Below are 18444 nucleotides of genomic sequence, written 5' to 3'. Positions count from 1 at the left end.
GGGGGGACAGCTGTACCGAAGGACTCGGCCCTGGCCTCGGGCCGTTCGTAACGTCTCTCCCCTGCCTCGCCCAGGTGCAGCAGCTGCAGCAGGTCCCTGTCCAGCACGTCTATCCAAGCCAGGTGCAGTACGTGGAAGGCGGCGATGCCAGTTACACAGCGAGCACCATGTAAGTGGGCCCCCGCCGAGCTGCGAGAGAGGGCAGCTCCTGCTTGTTGGCCTCACGCTGAGCTCAGCGGTTAGGGACCTGCTGCCCCTGTTCCTGGTTCTGTGGGTGCAGCTGCTGGCCGGTCTGTGTTTAGCAGCGGGGGCGGTTAAAAGGCTCTGGCCTCCCCTCTTGGTTCTTTCCCGGCCCTGCTACAGCTCTCGCCTCTCACAAGCTCACAGAGCCAGCCTTGGCTGGGAGACCTCCCAGGAGTTGCTGGGTACCACAGACCTGCCCAGCCGCACGTGTGGGGTGGGGTGGGGCTCCTGGACCCTCCTGCACCCGGTAGGGCTGCAGGCATTGCCCTGGGGCGTAGGCTCTGAAAGCAGCCAGGTGGCCGCTCTGCTTTTGCTCTCGCTGATCCCCTTGCTGAAGCTGAGGCAGGAACATGGAAGAGGCAGCGGCTGGGGGTGCACAATCGAGGGGCCCATTCCTGGCTGCAGGGTGAGAGGTAGCCAACAGCCTGTGGTTCCCTCCCCCCACACCCAGCCAACTGCCACCTGCACCCCTCTGCCCCCAGCTGCCAGGGGCTCACCGAACCGTCCTTTCACCAGCCACTCCACTGGCCCAGGCAACCCCCACCTCTCTGTCCCCCACTTCTCCCCACATATACACCGCCTCTTCCCCACAGTTAGCCGTGAACCTCCATCACCACCTGCCAGCCGGAGGGGGAGGGGGGTGGCTTCCAGCACCTGCTTCTGGGCAACAGGGGGGCATCAGATTTCCCCCGTCCTCTTTCCACCCACTCTTGCTCCCATTGATCTGGGGGGGAAGGAAGGGGGTCAGCTTGTACCGCCTCATCTCTTCCCACTCCTTGAGGGCTGTGGGGTGGAGACAGAGAGAATCAGTGATGCTGAAACTTGGCAGTTAGGGTGCTGCAGGAAATGGCACGAGTGTGGCAGTAACAGGTGGTTGGCCCCTAGTTTGCTGGGTGAGCTCTGTGCCTCAGTTTCCCCATCTGTAAAATGGGGATAACTCTACAGACCTCCTTGTAAAGCACTTTGAGAGCTATGTACGGAAGCCATGGTATTATTCTTGTTCTCTTTCTGGTGAAATGAAAAACTGAGGCCCTGACCTCTCATGCTCATCAAAGATGGATAGCGTTTTTTGAGAGTTTGGCATATTAACCCTGTCACCCTGGGCAAATTTCAGCTGGATGATTCTGTTCCGCGTCTCTAAATTTACCCTGCAATCTGTTGGATACAGGATTTCTCTTCATTTCCTCTCGGAGACTTTTGTGGTATCAGTCAGGTGCAGTGCTCCACCCCTGCGGTGGCTGCATTTCAGAGGCGGACGAAAGGTGCTATAGGAGTGTGAAACGTGTCTGTTTGCACAGTGGCAGCGGCACCTGCTCCATGGCGTCGCTAAAACCTGCCCCTTGTTTCAGACGTTCCAGCACTTACCCGTACACAGAGACCCCCCTCTACACTCAGAACACAGGAGCTAGTTATTACGAATCACAAGCCACCCCGGCGCAGGTCACCACTCCTGCAACCTCCCAGACCGTGGCCAGCACTGGATCCGTCCCCATGTATGTCTCTGGAGGGCAGATCATAGCCAATCCGAGTGGAGGAGGCGGAGGCGGCGGCGGCGGCGGCGGGACGGGGACCTATGTGATTCAGGGAGGATACATGCTGGGAAGCTCCAGCCAGTCTTACTCCCACACCACACGTGCCTCACCAGCAACCGTAAGTCTCCCAGGCTTCTGTAGGGCCACTTCCCTTTTCCAGGCCCTGCAACCGGAACCTGTCTTTTCCAGTTCACTCACCCTTATCTCAGCTGTTTGCAGAGGCAGAACCAGGCCTGAAGGATCAGGAGGCAGGGCCTGGCCACCTGGGACAGGGGTCAACACGCAAGGGCTAGAAAACAAGACCCTGCGGGGCTTAGTTCAGACCCATCCCACCTCACGAGCTCTGGGCCACGTCCCAGAATGCAATTCTGCTCGTGGCAGTTTTAGTGCTTTCAAGGGCGGGTGAGGGAGGGGCGTTTGCTTAAGACGCCAGGTTGGGGACCAAGACACTGAGGTTTTGTTTCCCAGTCTAGCACTTTAGCCCCTAGGCCGCACTGCCTCTGGTGGAGCGATTAGTAACCTCGGACCTAATCTTACAAAGACGGACTGTGGGATATGATGCATATGATTATGCTTTACGGCAATAGGCTTCATCCTGGTAGTGTGTGCGCACAACAGGACCCACAGGCAGGGGAACTGGCTGCTTTAATAGTCCATTTAACTTGGGTCCCTTTAAATCCCCGGGTAGGCATCTAAATCGGGCACTTGTGTTCCCACGGTCAGCTCACAGCCCCACTACTGGCCTATGAGAGCACCATGCTGTTAATGCTGACGAGGGGAGCGGGCCCCTGTGCTGGGGTGGTGAAGGGACCCGCTGGACACAGTCGCTGGCCCTGAAGACGCCCCGTAACCTGCTCCGGGTTTCTTTGCAGGTCCAGTGGCTGCTGGAGAACTACGAGACGGCTGAGGGCGTGAGCCTGCCGCGCAGCACCCTCTACTGCCATTACCTGCTCCACTGCCAAGAGCAGAAACTGGAGCCGGTCAATGCAGCGTCTTTCGGCAAGCTGATCCGCTCCGTCTTCATGGGGCTCCGCACCCGCAGGCTTGGCACACGGTAAAAGCTCGCCAGGCGAGGGGCATCTCCAGCTGTTGGGGGTATTAACGCTTTAAATCCACCACACCCTGGTTAACATTCACTAGTAGCAAGAGTGCCACTTCAGGCTCCGTACTGGCAAGGTGCTGGTGCCCTCCTCACCCACTGAGATCAGGGGAAACTGAGGGACCGCAGCAAAAACACAGGATTGGGCCTGTCCTGACGAACTGCTGTGCTGGCCCCTAGTATTGTGCTGCTGTTTTGCTTCCCATTCATCCGTGGGTGTGCTGCCCCCAAACGGAGCTGGAGCTGCCACAAACCCCAGCCTGGCTCCTGCACCTGCATGTGAACCACAGAAAAACTGCTCTGCATGTGAATTGGAAATAGAGGCCTGATCCATCCTCTCTGCATCCCACGCATCGCTGAAGGGCCAGATTCTGCTCTCTGCAATGCTGGCATAATCCAGAGTAAACACTGCTGGAGTGGATGGGATTGTGCTGGGGTAAGGGGAAGCAGAACCTGACCCAAGGATCTGACACAGAATCGTGTTTCCTCCTTGATAGCAGACACCTGGCAGCGGGGTCGTGTTTCTCCTGGAGCTCTTATAAATCCTGATTTCCTTTCAGAGGGAACTCCAAGTACCACTACTACGGCCTCCGCATCAAAGCGAACTCGCCACTGCTGCGCCTGATGGAGGATCAGCAGCACCTGGCCATGAGGCAGCAGCCTTTCTCCCAGAAGCAAAGGTAGGAGGCAGTGTGGTGCCCACATCCGCTCCCGCACACCCAGCCGGAGCAATCCTGCCCAGATGCACCCCAATCCCTGCTGACTACAGCTGGAGGGCGGCTGCTCTGTCTGAAGTGCCTGGATGGAAAATCCCTTGCAACACCCTCCCACACCCATGTGATCCAAGCCGCAACCACTCCAGGGATGCTTCCACGGGCCACGTTTCCCAGCCTGGTTTGCAGCTCCGTCCGCACCTGACCTTTGGCTCCTCTGCCTTTCAGGCTCAAGCCCATCCAGAAGATGGAGGGGATGACCAACGGGGTGGCAGTGGGCCAGCAGCCGGGCTCCGGGCTGTCGGACATCAGTGCACAAGTGCAGCAGTATCAGCAGTTCCTGGGTAAGAGCTCACGGGCTGGAGCCCGTAGAGAAGCAGCCTGGCACCTCCAGGCTGGGACATTCATTCATGAGGCCACAGTGACGGAAGGCAAGAGAGCGCGGCGTTGCCCTTTACGCAGGGAGGGAGGTGGGAACAGTCAGCACTTAGAGATTTCCCCCACGTGGCGGATGCTCACGATACAGTTGCATCAGGTCTCAAGATAGTTAAGTCCAAAGCAGATGGCGAAGAGTCAACGGGATCTCGCAAAACGGGGTGACTGGGCAACAAAACGACAGATGCAATTCCATGTAGATAAATGCAAAGTAACGCACATTGGAGAACAGAATCCCAACTGTACACATCAAATGATGGGGTCTAAACTAGCTGTTACCACTCAAGAAAGAGATCCTGGAGTCATTGAGTGGATGTTTGCAGAGACCTCTCCACAATGTGCAGCGCCAGTCAAAAAGGCTAACCAACTGTTGGGAATCATTAGGAAAGGGACAGATACTGAGACAAAAAAATACAGTATTGCCTGTTTATAAATCCATGGCATGCCCACATCTGGAATACTGTATGCAGATCTGGTCGCCCCATCTCAAAAAAGATGTATTTGAATTGGAAAAGGTACAGAAAAGGCAGCTAAAATGATTAGGAGTATGGAACAGCTTCTGTATGAGGAGAGATTAATAAGACTGGGACTTTTCAGCTTGGAAAAAAGAGACGACTAAGGGGAGACATGATAGAGATCTATAAAATCATGATGGGTGTGGAAAAAGTAAAAAAGGAAGTGTTATTTACTCCTCATAACACAAAAACTAGGGGTCACCAAATGAAATTAACAGGCAGCAGGTTTAAAACGAACAAAAGGAAGTATTTCTTCACATAACACACAGGCAACCTGTGGAACTCCTTGCCAGAGGATGTTGTGAAGGCCAAGACTATAATGGGGTACAAAAAAGAACTAGATAAATTCATGGAGGACAGGTCCATCAATGGCTGTTAGCCGGGATAGGCAGGATAGGCTGTTTGCCAGAGGTTGGGACTGGCTGACGGGATGGATCACTTGAGGATTGTCTGTTCTGTTCATTCCCTCTGAAGCACCTGGTATTGGCCACTGTTGGAAGACAGGACACTGGGCTAGATAGACCATTGGTCTGACCCAGTCTGGCCGTTCTTCTGTTCTGGTGGTGTCCTCACAATGGATGAATTACAGTGCCAGCAGGGCACTTACCAATGCACCCTGATGAACCTCCTGTTCACGTCTTAAATTTTAATCCCAGAGACTAGGGGGAGCACAAGAGTTCCAGGGCATCAGGAACAGAGAGAGTTGCCTTTCGCCTCTCGCTTGCCAGGTCAAATCCAGGACCTGCCATTAGTGGTCAAAAGTCATTGCTATCCATTGTGTGAAATGAGCTGGTGGGTCTCAGCCCACTAACGAATGGGCTGAGTGTCTGCATCACAGACATCACCACTGCAGCTTTCACGGATTGACTCATGGCTGGTAGCATCAGCGAAGGCTGCCAAGGACTGAATGGGCCACGGAGTCCAAACTCCCCTCTCAGCACAGGAAAGCCAGAGATACGGGGCTAAGCCCTGATGGCTGCACCTTAGCAAAGACCCATTGAAACAAATGGAAGGCCCCAGGCCCTCGAAGGCAATCACGTTGTTCTCACCTTGCACTGGCTTGATGTCGTCTTCCTCCCCACAGATGCGTCACGGACCCTCTCAGAGTTTTCTGAGATCGACCTACAAGGGAAACCTCTGCCTGACGGCATCGGGGCAGAGGATGTGAAGGCCTTCCAGGTGCTCTATCGCGAGCATTGTGAGGTATGGGGCCACCTGCAGAATGGGGGAATCTCCCCTGGGAGGCACTGGCAACAGGACTTGGACCTTTTCACGTCAAGGCCACTGGTTTCAATCCGGCACAGGCGGGTAGTGACAGCTCTCGGTCCCTTGGGGTGGCCTGTATGTAGGACTGGATGAAACTTTTCCATCAAACTTGTTTTTCAATGGGGGGGGGGGGGGGAGGAGGGAGGAGTGTTTATGTTTTCTGTAGAAAACCGAGCACCCAAAAAAACCCAATCTTGTTTTTATTTGGCTATGCCAGTGCAGTGCCTCATGGGAGCAGTAGCTCGCTGTTCTCTGTGAGCTGGGCCACCATGTCGGACTACATCTCCCATGATGCACTTTGTCGCTCCTTGCCAGAGAGGAGATGGTGATTATGAGTCCCTGGCTGTGGTGCATCATGGGACAAGTAGTCCAATCCCCTGCATCCCTCCCTGCTCACCCTTCCGCTGTCACTTGCCACCTCGAGGGAAGGGGGTGTATGAAAGGAAGCGGGAGGAGGTTGACCCGGGGGGGGGGGGGGGAGAAGAGGAAGGAGGGATGCAGCGAGAGGGGGGCAGGGCCTGGGGCAGAGCAGGGGTGGAAGAGGCGGGACAGGCAGCCATGGTCGTAAACCTCAGCCATCCCTTTCTAGTGGGGCCTGGAATTGCTGTCAGCGGACCAGTAGAGCTGGGACATAAGGCAACTCTTCTCCTCTATGGGCTGGACTCCCCCACATTTCCCATGATGCATATGGCCAGGAACTCCCCTCTTCTCCAAAAGGTGAGACCGTAATGCATCATGGGAGACTTAGTCCAACACGAGAGCCCAGTCTATAGAGAAGAACGGGAACATGAAATAACTGAACGGCAGCTCCCACAAGGCCCTGCAGCACCATTTCCATATCAAACTTCTAGGTTTTCGATCAAAATATTTCAGTTTTCATGGGGGAAAAAAATCTAAATTTTCCACTAAAAATTTAGACAAATTATTTGTGGGGAGAGAGGGGTTGGCTTTCATCAGTGCCACTGCACTACCTGCCTCAGTTTCCCCTCTTGGACTCCTGAGTCGCTCACCCAGTCCATGTCCTTTTGAAATACTCTCCTTCTGGAGCAGGATCCAGTTTGTTTAGGCCAGATGGACATTGGCCTTCCAGCTACTTCAGAGTTTCTCTCCTTGACTCAGGAGCCTGGCAGCCCTCCTTCCTAGTGCTGTGTTCAGGTCACGGTCCCTTCATCCCATGCAGGAAGCAGGCTTGTTCCCTGGAACACTCACCTGCAGTGGTTTCCTCAGACCAGTTGCAACTTCTCAAGGAGCTCAGTTATTTAGCTTTACAAAGAGATTGTTAAGGGGTGACCTGAGCACAGTCTGTAAGTACCTCCATGGGGAACAGATGTTTGATAATAGAGAGCTCTGCAATCTAGCAGACCCAGGTCTAACACGATCTAATGGCTGGAAGCTGAAGCTAGACAAATGCAGGCTGGACATGAGGTGCACACTTTTAACAGTGAGGGTAATTAACCATTGGAACAACTTACCAGGGGCCTTGGTGGATTCTCTGTTGCTGACAGGTTTTAAATCACGCTGGGATGTTTACGTAACAGATCAGCTCTGGGAATTGTCTTCAGAGAAGTTCTCTGGCCTGAGTTACGGGGGGTCAGACTAGCTGAGCACAATGGTCCCTTCAGGCCTGAGACGCAATCAAATCTTCTACTTAATTGAAGTCATAAGATCCCACTCAAGCCCTTCAGCCTCTGTCAGGCTTTATACCCCTAGCCTGGCTGGAGTTAGTCACATGAGCAAAATCATTCTCCCACCTGGGGAGGTGAGTGGATCTTGTCATGGATGGGGCTGATGACCCGTTTCCCCTTAAAGAGCTACACACCCCAAGACAGGCCTCCTTCAGGGAGATAGTGGTACCGTTCTGCCCTTTTAAAATTCCTCCTGCCCTGTGTGGTGCCTTCCACTGAGCTCCTGTACAAATCTAGCTGCTCCTGTCCGGCAGCACAAGGGGCATTTTAAAGGGCCAGGGCTGCATTAATATAGACAGATCACTGAATGCCCCATCGGCCAGCTCAGTGTGAAGTTCCCACCAATCTTCTTCCTCTCAGGGCCCCACCGGCAGCTGCTTCTCCTGGGGTGCGCCATGAAGGGATACTCCTAGGAGGATCAGGGCAGCAGAGTGGGGACAAGGGTCACACACCCCATAGCTAACGACCCGGACTTACACCAGCGCTGACCCTCTGCCCCTTCTCCTCAGGCCATTGTGGACGTGATGATAAACCTGCAGTTCACTCTGGTGGAGACCTTATGGAAGACCTTCTGGAGGTACAACTTGAATCAACCCAGTGAAGCCACCCCCATAGCAGTGTGAGTACCAGCGAACCCCGCCTCTCTTCCCCACCAGCGCAGCAGGGGCTGGAGCAAGCTGTCTTTCGGCGGTGCCCTCCGTCTTTACAGAACTGAAGATTCGGTGAAGGAGAAAGTTTGTTTCTCGTCCTTTAATGGTGTGTGTGTCTGCCGGGGAGCAGCCGCCCTGAGTCTGCAGACAGCAGCTGGGAGAGGGGTGACCCACCCCGTTCAACATCCCACGGAGACAGCTGCACCCTAGGACGACTGTTTATCATCATCATGTTAACTCCTTCCCTGCTGAGTGTTTTGATAAAAACATCCAGCTCCGGTGGGTTAGCCGCACTGTGGGATTCAGTGACAGACAGACGGGCAGGGCAGCTTATTTCGGTCAGGCGATGCTGGGGTGGGAAAGAAGAAAGAGAGTCAGACCCTTGCTATTGCCCAAAACTCCAAACTGCCTCCCCATCCGCTCTGCCCCCAACCGCTAAAAGGTCCTGCTTCCCCCAACAGCACTGCAGAGTGTGCTCAGAATAACTCCTAGCTTGCATGTAGCGCCTTCATGAGTAGATTGCAAAGTTCTTTTCAAGGGAAATCAGTATCATTCTCCCCATCTTACAGCGGGGGAAACTGAGGCACAGGGGGTAATGACTTGCCCAAAGGAATCCAGCAGGCCAATGGCAGAGCCAGGACTAGAACCCAAGACTCCTGAGTCCCCATCTAGTGCTCTAACTACTAGGCTAACAGAGCTACTCCAGAGTTTCCAGCCTGCTGCCCACCCCAGAGGCCTGATTCTAGGGCTTAGTTCTAGCACGCTATGAAGCACAGGGAGCCTTGGCTATAGTGTTTCTGGGTTGAACTGATATGTGGCTCTAATATGCAATAACCGGGGCCCCTGTGTCTGTCTAGTCACGATGAAGCAGAGAAGCGTCTCCCCAAGAACTGCCTGGTGATACTGTCCAAATACGAACCTGTCCTGAAATGGACAAAGGATTGTGACAACATACTGTACCAGGGGCTGGTGGAGATCCTCATCCCGGACGTTCTCCGGCCCATTCCCAGTAAGTGCATTTAGCACACAGGGTGCAGTGCCACAGGGATGTGTGAGATCAGCCTCGCCTGGCTCCTTGCCCCGACTCCAAAGGCCTGGGGGCTCAGACACTGGTTCCACAGTCACCCCACGAGGATTGTGATGGCACGTCCATGACACACCTGCTTCTGCACCCCGCAAACATATATCGCTCTTCCCCTCTGTAGATCTCAAAGCACCATAGGAAGGATGTCCGTTCACTCCATTTTACAGTTGGGGAAACTGAGGCACAGACTGGGTTGGCGACTTGCCCAAGGTCACCTATGGGGCCAGTAGCAGAGACAGGAATTGAACCCAGGTCTCCTAAGTCTTAGGCCTGTGCGCTAGCCACTAAACCACACTGCCTCCCCAGATCAGGCTTCGTGTTCCAGGCCCAGCTGCTGTCCGAAGCCAAAGTAGGGCGGGTGGACGTTGGGAGCATCCCAGGACGTTTCATCCTCCTAGTTCTGAGTGGCTGGCTGGTCTGTAGCTGTGGGGGGGTCTCACTGTCCCTCTGTCCCAGGTGCCTTGACGCAAGCGATCCGAAATTTTGCCAAGAGTTTGGAAAGCTGGTTAACCAACGCCATGATGAATATTCCTGAAGAGATGGTCCGAGTGAAGGTGAGATGCGGGGGAGCAGTGCAGGGAGTTGGCCGCTGTGCGAATCCTGAGCTGTGCCAGGCTCTGATCTCTAGTCTCTGTGATCCTTGGACTGCATTGTAGCATGGTCCAGGGCTCGCAGCCTCCTGGGTAATACCAGGCAGTGATTTCTGGCTTTCGGTCACCGTCAGATCCTGCACTCAGCGACCTTAAGGAAGTGCCAGGCTGTGCTGCTCGGGGCCTGTTCTTTAGCTAAGCCGTGTGCGTGTAACCCGCCCGCTCTCTGCTCATTTGACCCGTCTGTCCCGCAGGTGGCAGCAGCAAGTGCCTTTGCCCAGACCCTGCGGCGATACACCTCCTTGAACCACCTCGCCCAGGCCGCCCGGGCCGTATTACAGAATACGGCCCAGATCAACCAGATGCTGAGCGACCTCAATCGGGTGGACTTCGCGAACGTCCAGGTAACAGAGCCCCCCGGCCAATTACGCTATGGGCCATTGTTTGTTGTCTGCCCCGGCACTGTGCAGGCAGGAACCCCTGGGCTGGGTCAAGAGCTGCGACCCACCCGACAGCACAACTCAGAGGGAGCCGAATGACGTGAGCTGGGTGATTGGCTTCAGTCATCCTCTGCAAGGGGGACCGCTGGTAGGCGATCCCCCTGAGACTGGCACTGTCTCTGTGCCCGTGAAGATTGGAGTTATCCTGAGTCCCCTGGGGCCTGTACAGCTAGTAACACTCAGCCTAACAGCCACGCAACAGCCGACCCAAAACACTGTCTCCAGAACCCTTTGGCAGCAGCAACAGCCAGCCTCTCATCCTATTGCCAGGGCAACAAGGGGGTAGCGTGGTCAGAGCAGGGGCCTGGGATTTAGGTCCTCTGAATTCTATTCCCAGCTCCGTCATGGGGCTTGGGGCTTTGGGCCTGCCCCGTTTCTGCCTTCAAGAAAACAGGGAGGGTGAGACTTTGCTGCCTAGCCATGGGTTGGGGATCAGTGATTTAGACCCAAATTCTCTAAAGCTGCCTCTGATGTTGGATGCTGATTTGACACACCTCAGTCTGCTGCCAAGCACCGCCCCTTCCCACTGGCATGGTGGGACCTCGGTGCTTCTAGAAAGCAGGCCCCTGCGGCATATGTTGGGCAGCCGCTGGCAGAGATGGGGCTGTAACGACCGTAGAGCACCCTGAGCCAGCTCTCGCAGGCAGTGATCTGAGCCCCAGGCTGGTAGTATCAGGGCACCTCCTACTCTATCACCACCCCTGGACATAGGGAGGGATATTAGCCCCACTGGGGGATTTAGGCACCTACCACACATTGAAATCAATAGGAGTAAGGCACCTAAATACCTTGGCATGTCTGGACCCAAAGCCTTGCCCCAGATTAGGGACTTGAACCCAGGTCTGCCAGCTCTTAAACCAGCACCCTAACCACTGCACCATTCTTCCTCCCTGGTCGGGGGAGGCTGTAGCTGGGATCCTGCATATTGAAAAAGGCAGCTGGCATTAGGGCAGTGCTGTTAACTATTGCTTGTCGCCAGAGCACATTGCACGCCCCCGGACTCCTTCCGTCCCTCCCTGTGCACCTCCCTCCCGCTGGGCCTCCTACCCTGACGCCAGGAGCTCCGCGTGTTCCCAGTTCCCACCACTTCCCTGGGGTCGGACACTCCCGGGCTTTCGGGGGCGATCAGATGCGCTGTTCCAAAGTTCCCACAGTACAGGCAACCGAAGTGGGCCCCTCAGGTTGCGTGTAGGGCCTCGCAAGCAACAATAACTTCCCGAGAGGCCCCGCCGTGGACGGGGCTGGTGCCCCATCCGTTCTGGATGTGACTCCTCCAGTGCCCAGCTGGGGCCCTGCCCCCCAGGGGAGGCTGCTCCCCTCCTGAAGGTGCCGTTGTCCCTGTCGTTCCCCCCACCCACAGGAGCAGGCCTCGTGGGTATGCCGCTGCGAGGACCGCGTGGTGCAGCGCCTGGAGCAGGATTTCAAGCTGACCCTACAGCAGCAGAACTCCCTGGAGCAGTGGGCGGTGTGGCTGGACGGGGTGGTCACCCAAGTCCTCAAGCCGCACCAGGGCAGCTCCAGCTTCCCCAAAGCCGCCAAGCTTTTCCTCCTCAAGTGGTCCTTCTACAGGTACGTTCCTGCCCTCCCCAGCTCCCCAGCTGGGACTGGATGACTGGCCCCAAAGCAGGGGTAACCCTAGAGCTGGGCTATCTTTCCACAGCTCCATGGTGATCCGGGATCTGACCCTGAGGAGCGCGGCCAGCTTCGGCTCCTTCCATCTCATCCGCCTCCTCTACGACGAGTACATGTACTACCTGATAGAGCACCGAGTGGCCCAGGCCAAGGGAGAGACACCCATCGCCGTCATGGGAGAGGTAGGTGCTGCTCCATCAACTCTTCACGGGGAGATCTCCGAGCAGAGGGCAGACAAGGCAGAAGCAGACCCCCCTGCTGGGAGCCAAAGCTGGACAAATTCAAACCGAAAAGAAGGGGGATTTTAACAGGGAGAGGAAATAACCACTGGGCCAGCTGCCCGGGGCCACGGTCGATTGTCCGTTATTTGCCCTCTTTCAGGCAGCGCGGGACGTCTTTGAAAAAGTTGCTCTACCTTGGCTAGGTGTGATGTGCGGCTGCAGGATCTCGGGGTAGGACTCCATGGAGATTGGACCAGATGATCAGAAGGGTCCCTTCTAGGTGTCTGATCTGTTCATCCCATTTTCCCAAGTCCAAACGCTCTACATGAGAGAGGCTGGAGAATTTCTTCCTGGCTGGGAAGGCTTTGGCAGTGCAGGGGCAGGGAGGGTTAATCCCACGGCAGACATCCGGGCCCAGGAAAGAATTTCCTTTCTCACTCTGTAGAGCATTAGGGCAGCTGTACAATGGAGGGCGGGCGGCCTTCCTCTGAATTACCCTACCTTTCTGTACTAAGTGCAGCTGAGAGGTGGATACCAGCCTAGGTGGGCCATTGCTCTGATCCAATGCAGCGGGGAGGAAGGGGGGGTTACCTGCCCAGGTGGTAAGCAGTGTGGCCACTGATGCCCTGGACCAAACAATCCGATACAGGAAATGTGTTTCTCTGAGGTCCTGGCTCACCCTTCTCAGAGGAGAAGGGAAGGTGGAAGTGCCCATTGCAACAGGTGAGCAGATGCTGGTTTCCCCCATCACACGTGCAATAGTCCCGCCTCCGTGATGGGGAGATTGGGCGGCTGTTATTGTGTGCAGAGGCAGGAGGCCCTGAGCAGACACTGACTCATCCTCATTTGTCTTTTCCAGTTTGCTAACCTAACGAGCTCCTTGAATTCTCTGGACCCAGACAAAGGTAACCGCCCTCCTGCCACTTCTCGCTTGTTCCAGCAGCAAAAGCCACCAGGGCTCTGAACAAAACGATTCAGACCCCTTCCCCCGCCCCCCCCATATCAAGTCACCTCCAGCCTTGCTGAAAAGAGGCTTCAGAGGAGACAAAGGCTTCTTCCCGGAGCCAGAACCCCAGCTGCCTCAGGCCCAGCTGCCCCATCGCTCGGATTCCTCGTCCGTGAGATCTGCGGCCGGCGGCAGCCATGGGACCATGGCATAGTTTATTCTCAGAATAAACAGCACAGGAGGGACTGTCCTGATTGGTGAGGAGCGGGAGAGGGGGCGTGGCCCTGAGGGGCGGGGGCAGCCCCCGAAATCCAGCATTTAGGCAGGGCTAGTCCGGCGCTGGGATACTCGGCGCTCTCCCTTTCTCATCCCTGTTCCGTTTGCCTCAGATGAAGAGGAGGAGGAAGAGGAGGAAAGCGACGATGACATGCAGCAGGAGATCTCCCTCAACTCCAATGAATCCACCAGCCTGACGGCCGAGCCCCTGGAGCCTCCCTCCAAGATCTCACGGACGGACTCCAGGGGGATCTTTGTCCAAGCCCTGCCTTCCAGCTAGAGGACAGAGAGAAGCCTGCGTGGGCCTGGAGTCAGAACCTCCCAGCCAGAGCCGAGTCCTGTGTCCCGGTGCCTAGTGATAAAGATGAGCTATTCCTTGTCTCCGAGTGGTATGCAAAGCGCTTTCATTTCCGACCCCTCCTCCCAGCTGAGTGCCGGCCTCGGACCCCGTCCCCATCACGCTTGCTGCGGGGCTGCGGAAGGCTTGTGCGGCAGGAACGCCCCATTATGGGGGAGGCGAAGCAGGATGCTGTTTAAAACCACTGTGCCCCTTGCCCCCGCTCTGACGATGCCATGGGCCAGGTGGCTCCCCCGCCGCGGGGATGAGCAGCTCCCTCCCCGGCCGTGTGCACAGCTGCTAGGCTCTCGTTCGGCTGCTTTTTACTTTCCCAAGATGCAGCTTCTGTCCTTTCCCAGAAGCCTCCAGAGCTGGCAGAGAGCATCATGGGACTTCTGAACGGGAGGGACATACCCTCTCTCCACACCCTGTCGAACCTTCCCCTTCAAGCCCAGCTTCGCTGTCGTCGGAGCAGCGTTCTGGCTGGACGCCGCACGTTAACGCTCGCCCAGGCAGCGACTGCACCAGTCCGGGAGGGCCCCGGCTGTCCCCTCCCACCGGCGAACCCCTTGTAAAGCCAGGCTGGTTCCCGGGACAGAGCAGCCTGGTCACAGCTTCCCACAGCAGGGAACGCCAGCGTCAGCGGGCGTGGGGAGGGGGCCCAGCGAGAGCAGGGCTAGCGTCGTTTAAAGGCGGGCGTTTTTCCTGGGCCCAGCAGGGAAGGGAGTTGCACAGTCAAAGGGATGTCGCCCCTTTTTTCGTAAGGGATTCGTGCAGCAGGGTTTGGGGGGGCTGGCTGTGCCAAGCCCCCGGCTGACATCAGAGGTCATTTATAAATGACCCCCAGTGGCCAGCAGACTTCCGCAGCAGCGTGGCTCGGGGGGAGGCTCCTGGGCCCAGCCGCGCGCTTCTCAGCGCTGCTTAGCTCTGCCTTCTCCCCCCCGGCCTGCCTCCAGCCAGCTCCGGGTCAGCTCCAGCCTGGAGGCAGGTCCTGCTCTGGGCAGCCTCAGGAGCTGGTCCCCTCCCTGAGACGCAGCAGAACCCACGTGCCTTAGGGAACATGCATTTGTTGTGCCAGACGCTTCGGCTGCCAGAGAAGCTGGCCAGGCGGCTCCTGAGAGAACAGGGCAGAGACGGGCAGGGAGCTGAACGGACGGTTTTCCTCTCCGCCGTGGGCGGGGGACCAGTGGAACTGGCAGAGCCGCAGCCAGGAGAGGGCCAGGAGCGTCTCTTAGCCGGCCCCGACCTGGCGGAGGTGGGTGAGGAGGATCCCATGTAAAGCAGCCCCAGCAGAGATTGCCTCTGTGATGACTGAGTCTGGCTCAGCCCCCGGGGGAGTTGACTTGTGTGGGGGGGGGGCAAATATGTCCCTCCCACCCTGCACAATCCCTCGGGGCTTCACTCTCCCCATCTTCACTCTCCTTCCATCTCTTGCCCAGCGCCTGGGGCTGCCCCAGCTCTGCCTCCTGCTCCTGGAAGCGGGGCGGCATCTCCCTCACCCCTTGGCCAAGTTGCGTCCTTGTCTTGTCTCTGTCTTCTCCCCTCTTGGGATCTCGGTGCTCACCTTCCCCCCTCACACAGACGCTCTCCCAGCAGCTCTGCTCTGAATCCTCTCCGGTCCCTTCGGTGGTGCTGGCTACTCCTGCCAACGGCTGCCTCAGCGAGCCAGGCTCTTTGCACCCAGCGACCCCGCCAGGCTCCCGCTGGCAGTAGGCAGGGATCTGCTGCTCTGGCTAGCAGAGCTATTCCGTGGGCAGTGCATCGCGCGTGGCTCCTCGGGCTCCGTGCGATCACTCCGGGACAGCAGCTGTCTTCAGTGCCACCCTGCACCCCGGGGGCTCTTCCACATCGGCCCGCGGAGGGGCTGGGGCTCCGCTTCTCGGGCTCCAGCAGCCACGCGGCGTGGCGCCCTTCTCCAGCACCCGCCACGGGTGGCTCTGGCGTGTCCCACAGCTCCCGTGGCCTCGCGCCCCTCCAAACCCGGCACCCGCTCTCCCTCCTGCCTGCGGGGGGGCAGAGCGCTGGCCAGCTCAGGGAGGGGCTCCTCAGCCTCTGGCTCACATCCTGCCCCGTCAAGCCCGGGGAAAGCATCTCCTCCCCAGCCCCCCCTTGCACCGGCCCCCCAGGACGCTCTGACCTGCAGGCAGGCAGCCGGCCTGGCCTTTCCTTGAAGTCGACACCGATTCACCTTTCTGCTGGGCTTGGGACGTAGGATCCTCGGCCAGTCAAACCACGCCGGGGAGCCGTGAGCGGGGCCTGGACCGTTGATCTCGATGCAGGCCGAACGCTCAGGCCCTAGGCCTATGACGGGCTCAGGAATGAGCCGTGCCGTGAATTGGGGGGTTGGAGGGGGGGGGGGGGGCGTGCCGGCGTGGGGCAGTCGAGAATGTCTCAGCCCCCACGGTGGGGGCTTCCTCACAATCCTCTTCATCCCCACATCTTGACCTGCCCCGAAACCTTCCCCCACGAGCGTAAGGCGACCTCTGGCCTCATCGCCGTAGACGCAGGCGGGCCTGACTCACCGCCCGTTCCCTGCCCTGGCAGCCTGCAGGGGCAGCGTTTCCCCTCTGCAGCTCTCCAGCGGGTGGGGGGGTGTTTGGCTGCCTGGGGACGGCATGATACCTCCCTTGCCTTCCACCAGCCAGCCAGAGGGCGGGGCCGTGGGCTGACTAAGACAGGGAAGCGTCCCCTCCCCACAGTGACCTGCGTTCCTCTCACCCATGCTCCCTGCTCCCCCTGGCTCAGCCGGAGGCCAGCCCTCCATGCACCCCTGCGGTCCCAGCTGCACAGCTCAGCGCACGCACAGCTTGCCTGCATCGCTAGCTGAATGCAGCTGGCTTTGAATTCCCCTGGACTCCGACGACAGCCGGGCCTCAGCCCTTTGCACGGCTCCAGGGCCCGCTCCGTGTTTTCCCCTGCGTTGCCGTTTTAGTTGAGGCGGGCTGGTAACGGGAACCCCTCCTTGTTCAAGTGCAATGCCAGCTGGGTGCTGGACTGCTTCGGACAAGGGCTCCTTCATTTCGGACCTGCCCTGGGGCCCAAGCAGATGTGGCACCCACCGCCTTCACTGCCGCCTGGAGCTGCCAGCTAGGGAGGGTGCCCGCTGCCTTCAAGAGCGGGCCCGACCCAGGTGCCAAATCCCCTCCAGCTGCTTCACAGCAGCCCTTGAAAACCGGGCAGGAAGCCACTGCGCCTGAGCAGCTCCCCGGCCTGTTCTGCTGGGCAGTGGATACAGGCGAGGCCCATGCACACAGAGCTCCACACCCCTGCTGGCCGCCAGCCCAGACTCCATTTACTCCGAGCCCGTTTCCATTTCTCCAGCGGCCCAGGCTGCGTCTCACAGGGTTTTGGTCCTTGCTGCCGCTTGTCTGTGTCTGCTAGATTGCCCCTCGGCTAGCAAAATGTCTGTTTTCCACTGCAAACCGCGCCTGAGGACGGACCCCCCCCACTGTGAAAATGGCTCAAGGTGACACCGGTGGCGTTCTCCCTCCCAGCCGGGCTGCTGAGCACCGCCTGCAGGAGCGGAGCCACTGTGAGCGGCAGGCCGGCCCGGGGCGAGCGCAGACACGGTTCAGACCCCAGCGGGGGGCTAGAATAGCAGAGCCACCAAGTAGCGAACAGACAACAGCCCTGGTGTCCCTGCTTGAGCATGCCGCGCGGCAGGGAGGCGATCGCCAGCACGGTGCAAGAAACAGGTTGTTTCACTCAGTTTGCTCCCAGCCTAAGCCTGAGGACTAGGAGGGCAGCCCAGATGCTTGCCACAGTTTAGCTCCCCCCTGGTTTTGGCTTCAGGAACGCTGAAGTCCTGTCTAATCAAATTGCAATTCGGATTCGGGGCGGGCCCGCCTCTTTCTGCACTGGGCCCCGCCGGAGCAGGCCGGCCAGCTGAATGACCTTGCCTTTGTTTTGAGTTGCTGCCTTATAAAAATACCCTCCACGCGAGAGATGCCCTCCCCTCTTGTACTGCGGGGCTGGCTGTGAGACAGTGGAGCAGGTCAGCGGGCGGGACTGTGATCTTGCTTATCCCATGGCTTTGCTCAGAGAGCAGAGCAAAATTCTCTTTGGCGTCCCTCCCCTGCGCTCGTAACTAAGACCCCAGTCAGTCAGTCTTGGCTACTCTGCTCTCCAGACCCCGGTTTGTAACTGAATATTAGATATTCTAGTTTTAAAGAGGAAAAGAAATCCGTGCTTTTGTATGTAATTACTAATCCTTCCTTATCAACCACCTAAATATTGTGAGATTGGTGAAGATCTAAATTACTTGATATTTTTGGGTTTTTTCAACGATCATGGCCTTATTTGTTCAATTTTTTCAGTGTTTTAAACCTGTGAGATAGATGTTTATTGCAAAAATCTACATATTGTATAAAATATATATTTTGTGTCAATCTTCTGTGTGGCAGCCGCAGCTCTGGGCTGCACTGCAGACTTCACGTGGCGTTTGAAGAGCTTTTGTAGGTGTCCTGGCCCCTGAGACGGGCAGTGGCTGTGATCGGATGATGGTGACGTGTGTAGTCTAGAGTGCAAAAGCTGTTTTCTACCTTTTGTAGTTCTTTCTTAAGAGAAATAAATTCCGCTGTGTTCTTTGCCTACGAAGCCACTTCATTGCTGCCCGCGGGAGCCGTTTGCCCAGACCGTGCTGGTCACGTTTCGAGCCGTGCTGCGGGTGGATGTTTCTAGCTATGCTCTGGGATAAACCTCCCTGTCACTTTATGCTCAG

The 18444-nt window shown here is 57.2% G+C and overlaps 1 protein-coding gene across 3 annotated transcripts in view; it reads left to right on the top strand.

The window, feature by feature from the left end:
* The window catches only part of RFX1 (regulatory factor X1), a 45163-nt gene extending 31390 nt beyond the window's left edge, over nt 1-13773 (top strand). For 2 of the 3 annotated variants that reach the window (XM_067560596.1, XM_067560594.1), the window contains 14 exons: nt 75-169; nt 1593-1893; nt 2648-2829; nt 3435-3554; nt 3816-3931; nt 5622-5740; nt 7998-8107; nt 8996-9147; nt 9679-9776; nt 10067-10216; nt 11673-11881; nt 11973-12126; nt 13025-13070; nt 13501-13773. In XM_067560596.1, coding sequence (XP_067416697.1) covers nt 75-169; nt 1593-1893; nt 2648-2829; nt 3435-3554; nt 3816-3931; nt 5622-5740; nt 7998-8107; nt 8996-9147; nt 9679-9776; nt 10067-10216; nt 11673-11881; nt 11973-12126; nt 13025-13070; nt 13501-13667 — 2019 coding nt within the window. In that variant the 3' untranslated portion in view covers nt 13668-13773. The remainder of the gene's footprint in view (nt 1-74; nt 170-1592; nt 1894-2647; nt 2830-3434; nt 3555-3815; nt 3932-5621; nt 5741-7997; nt 8108-8995; nt 9148-9678; nt 9777-10066; nt 10217-11672; nt 11882-11972; nt 12127-13024; nt 13071-13500) is intronic. The other variant, XM_067560595.1, reaches the window with a different exon arrangement.
* The last annotated feature ends 4671 nt before the right edge of the window (nt 13774-18444 follow it).

This window comes from Emydura macquarii, unplaced genomic scaffold (assembly GCF_026122565.2).
Source record: "Emydura macquarii macquarii isolate MOO-44397 ecotype Brisbane River unplaced genomic scaffold, CSIRO-AGI_Emac_v2 contig_2292, whole genome shotgun sequence".
In the NCBI taxonomy this organism is placed as follows: domain Eukaryota; kingdom Metazoa; phylum Chordata; order Testudines; family Chelidae; genus Emydura; species Emydura macquarii.
This window is presented reverse-complemented; position numbering and strand designations above follow the sequence as displayed.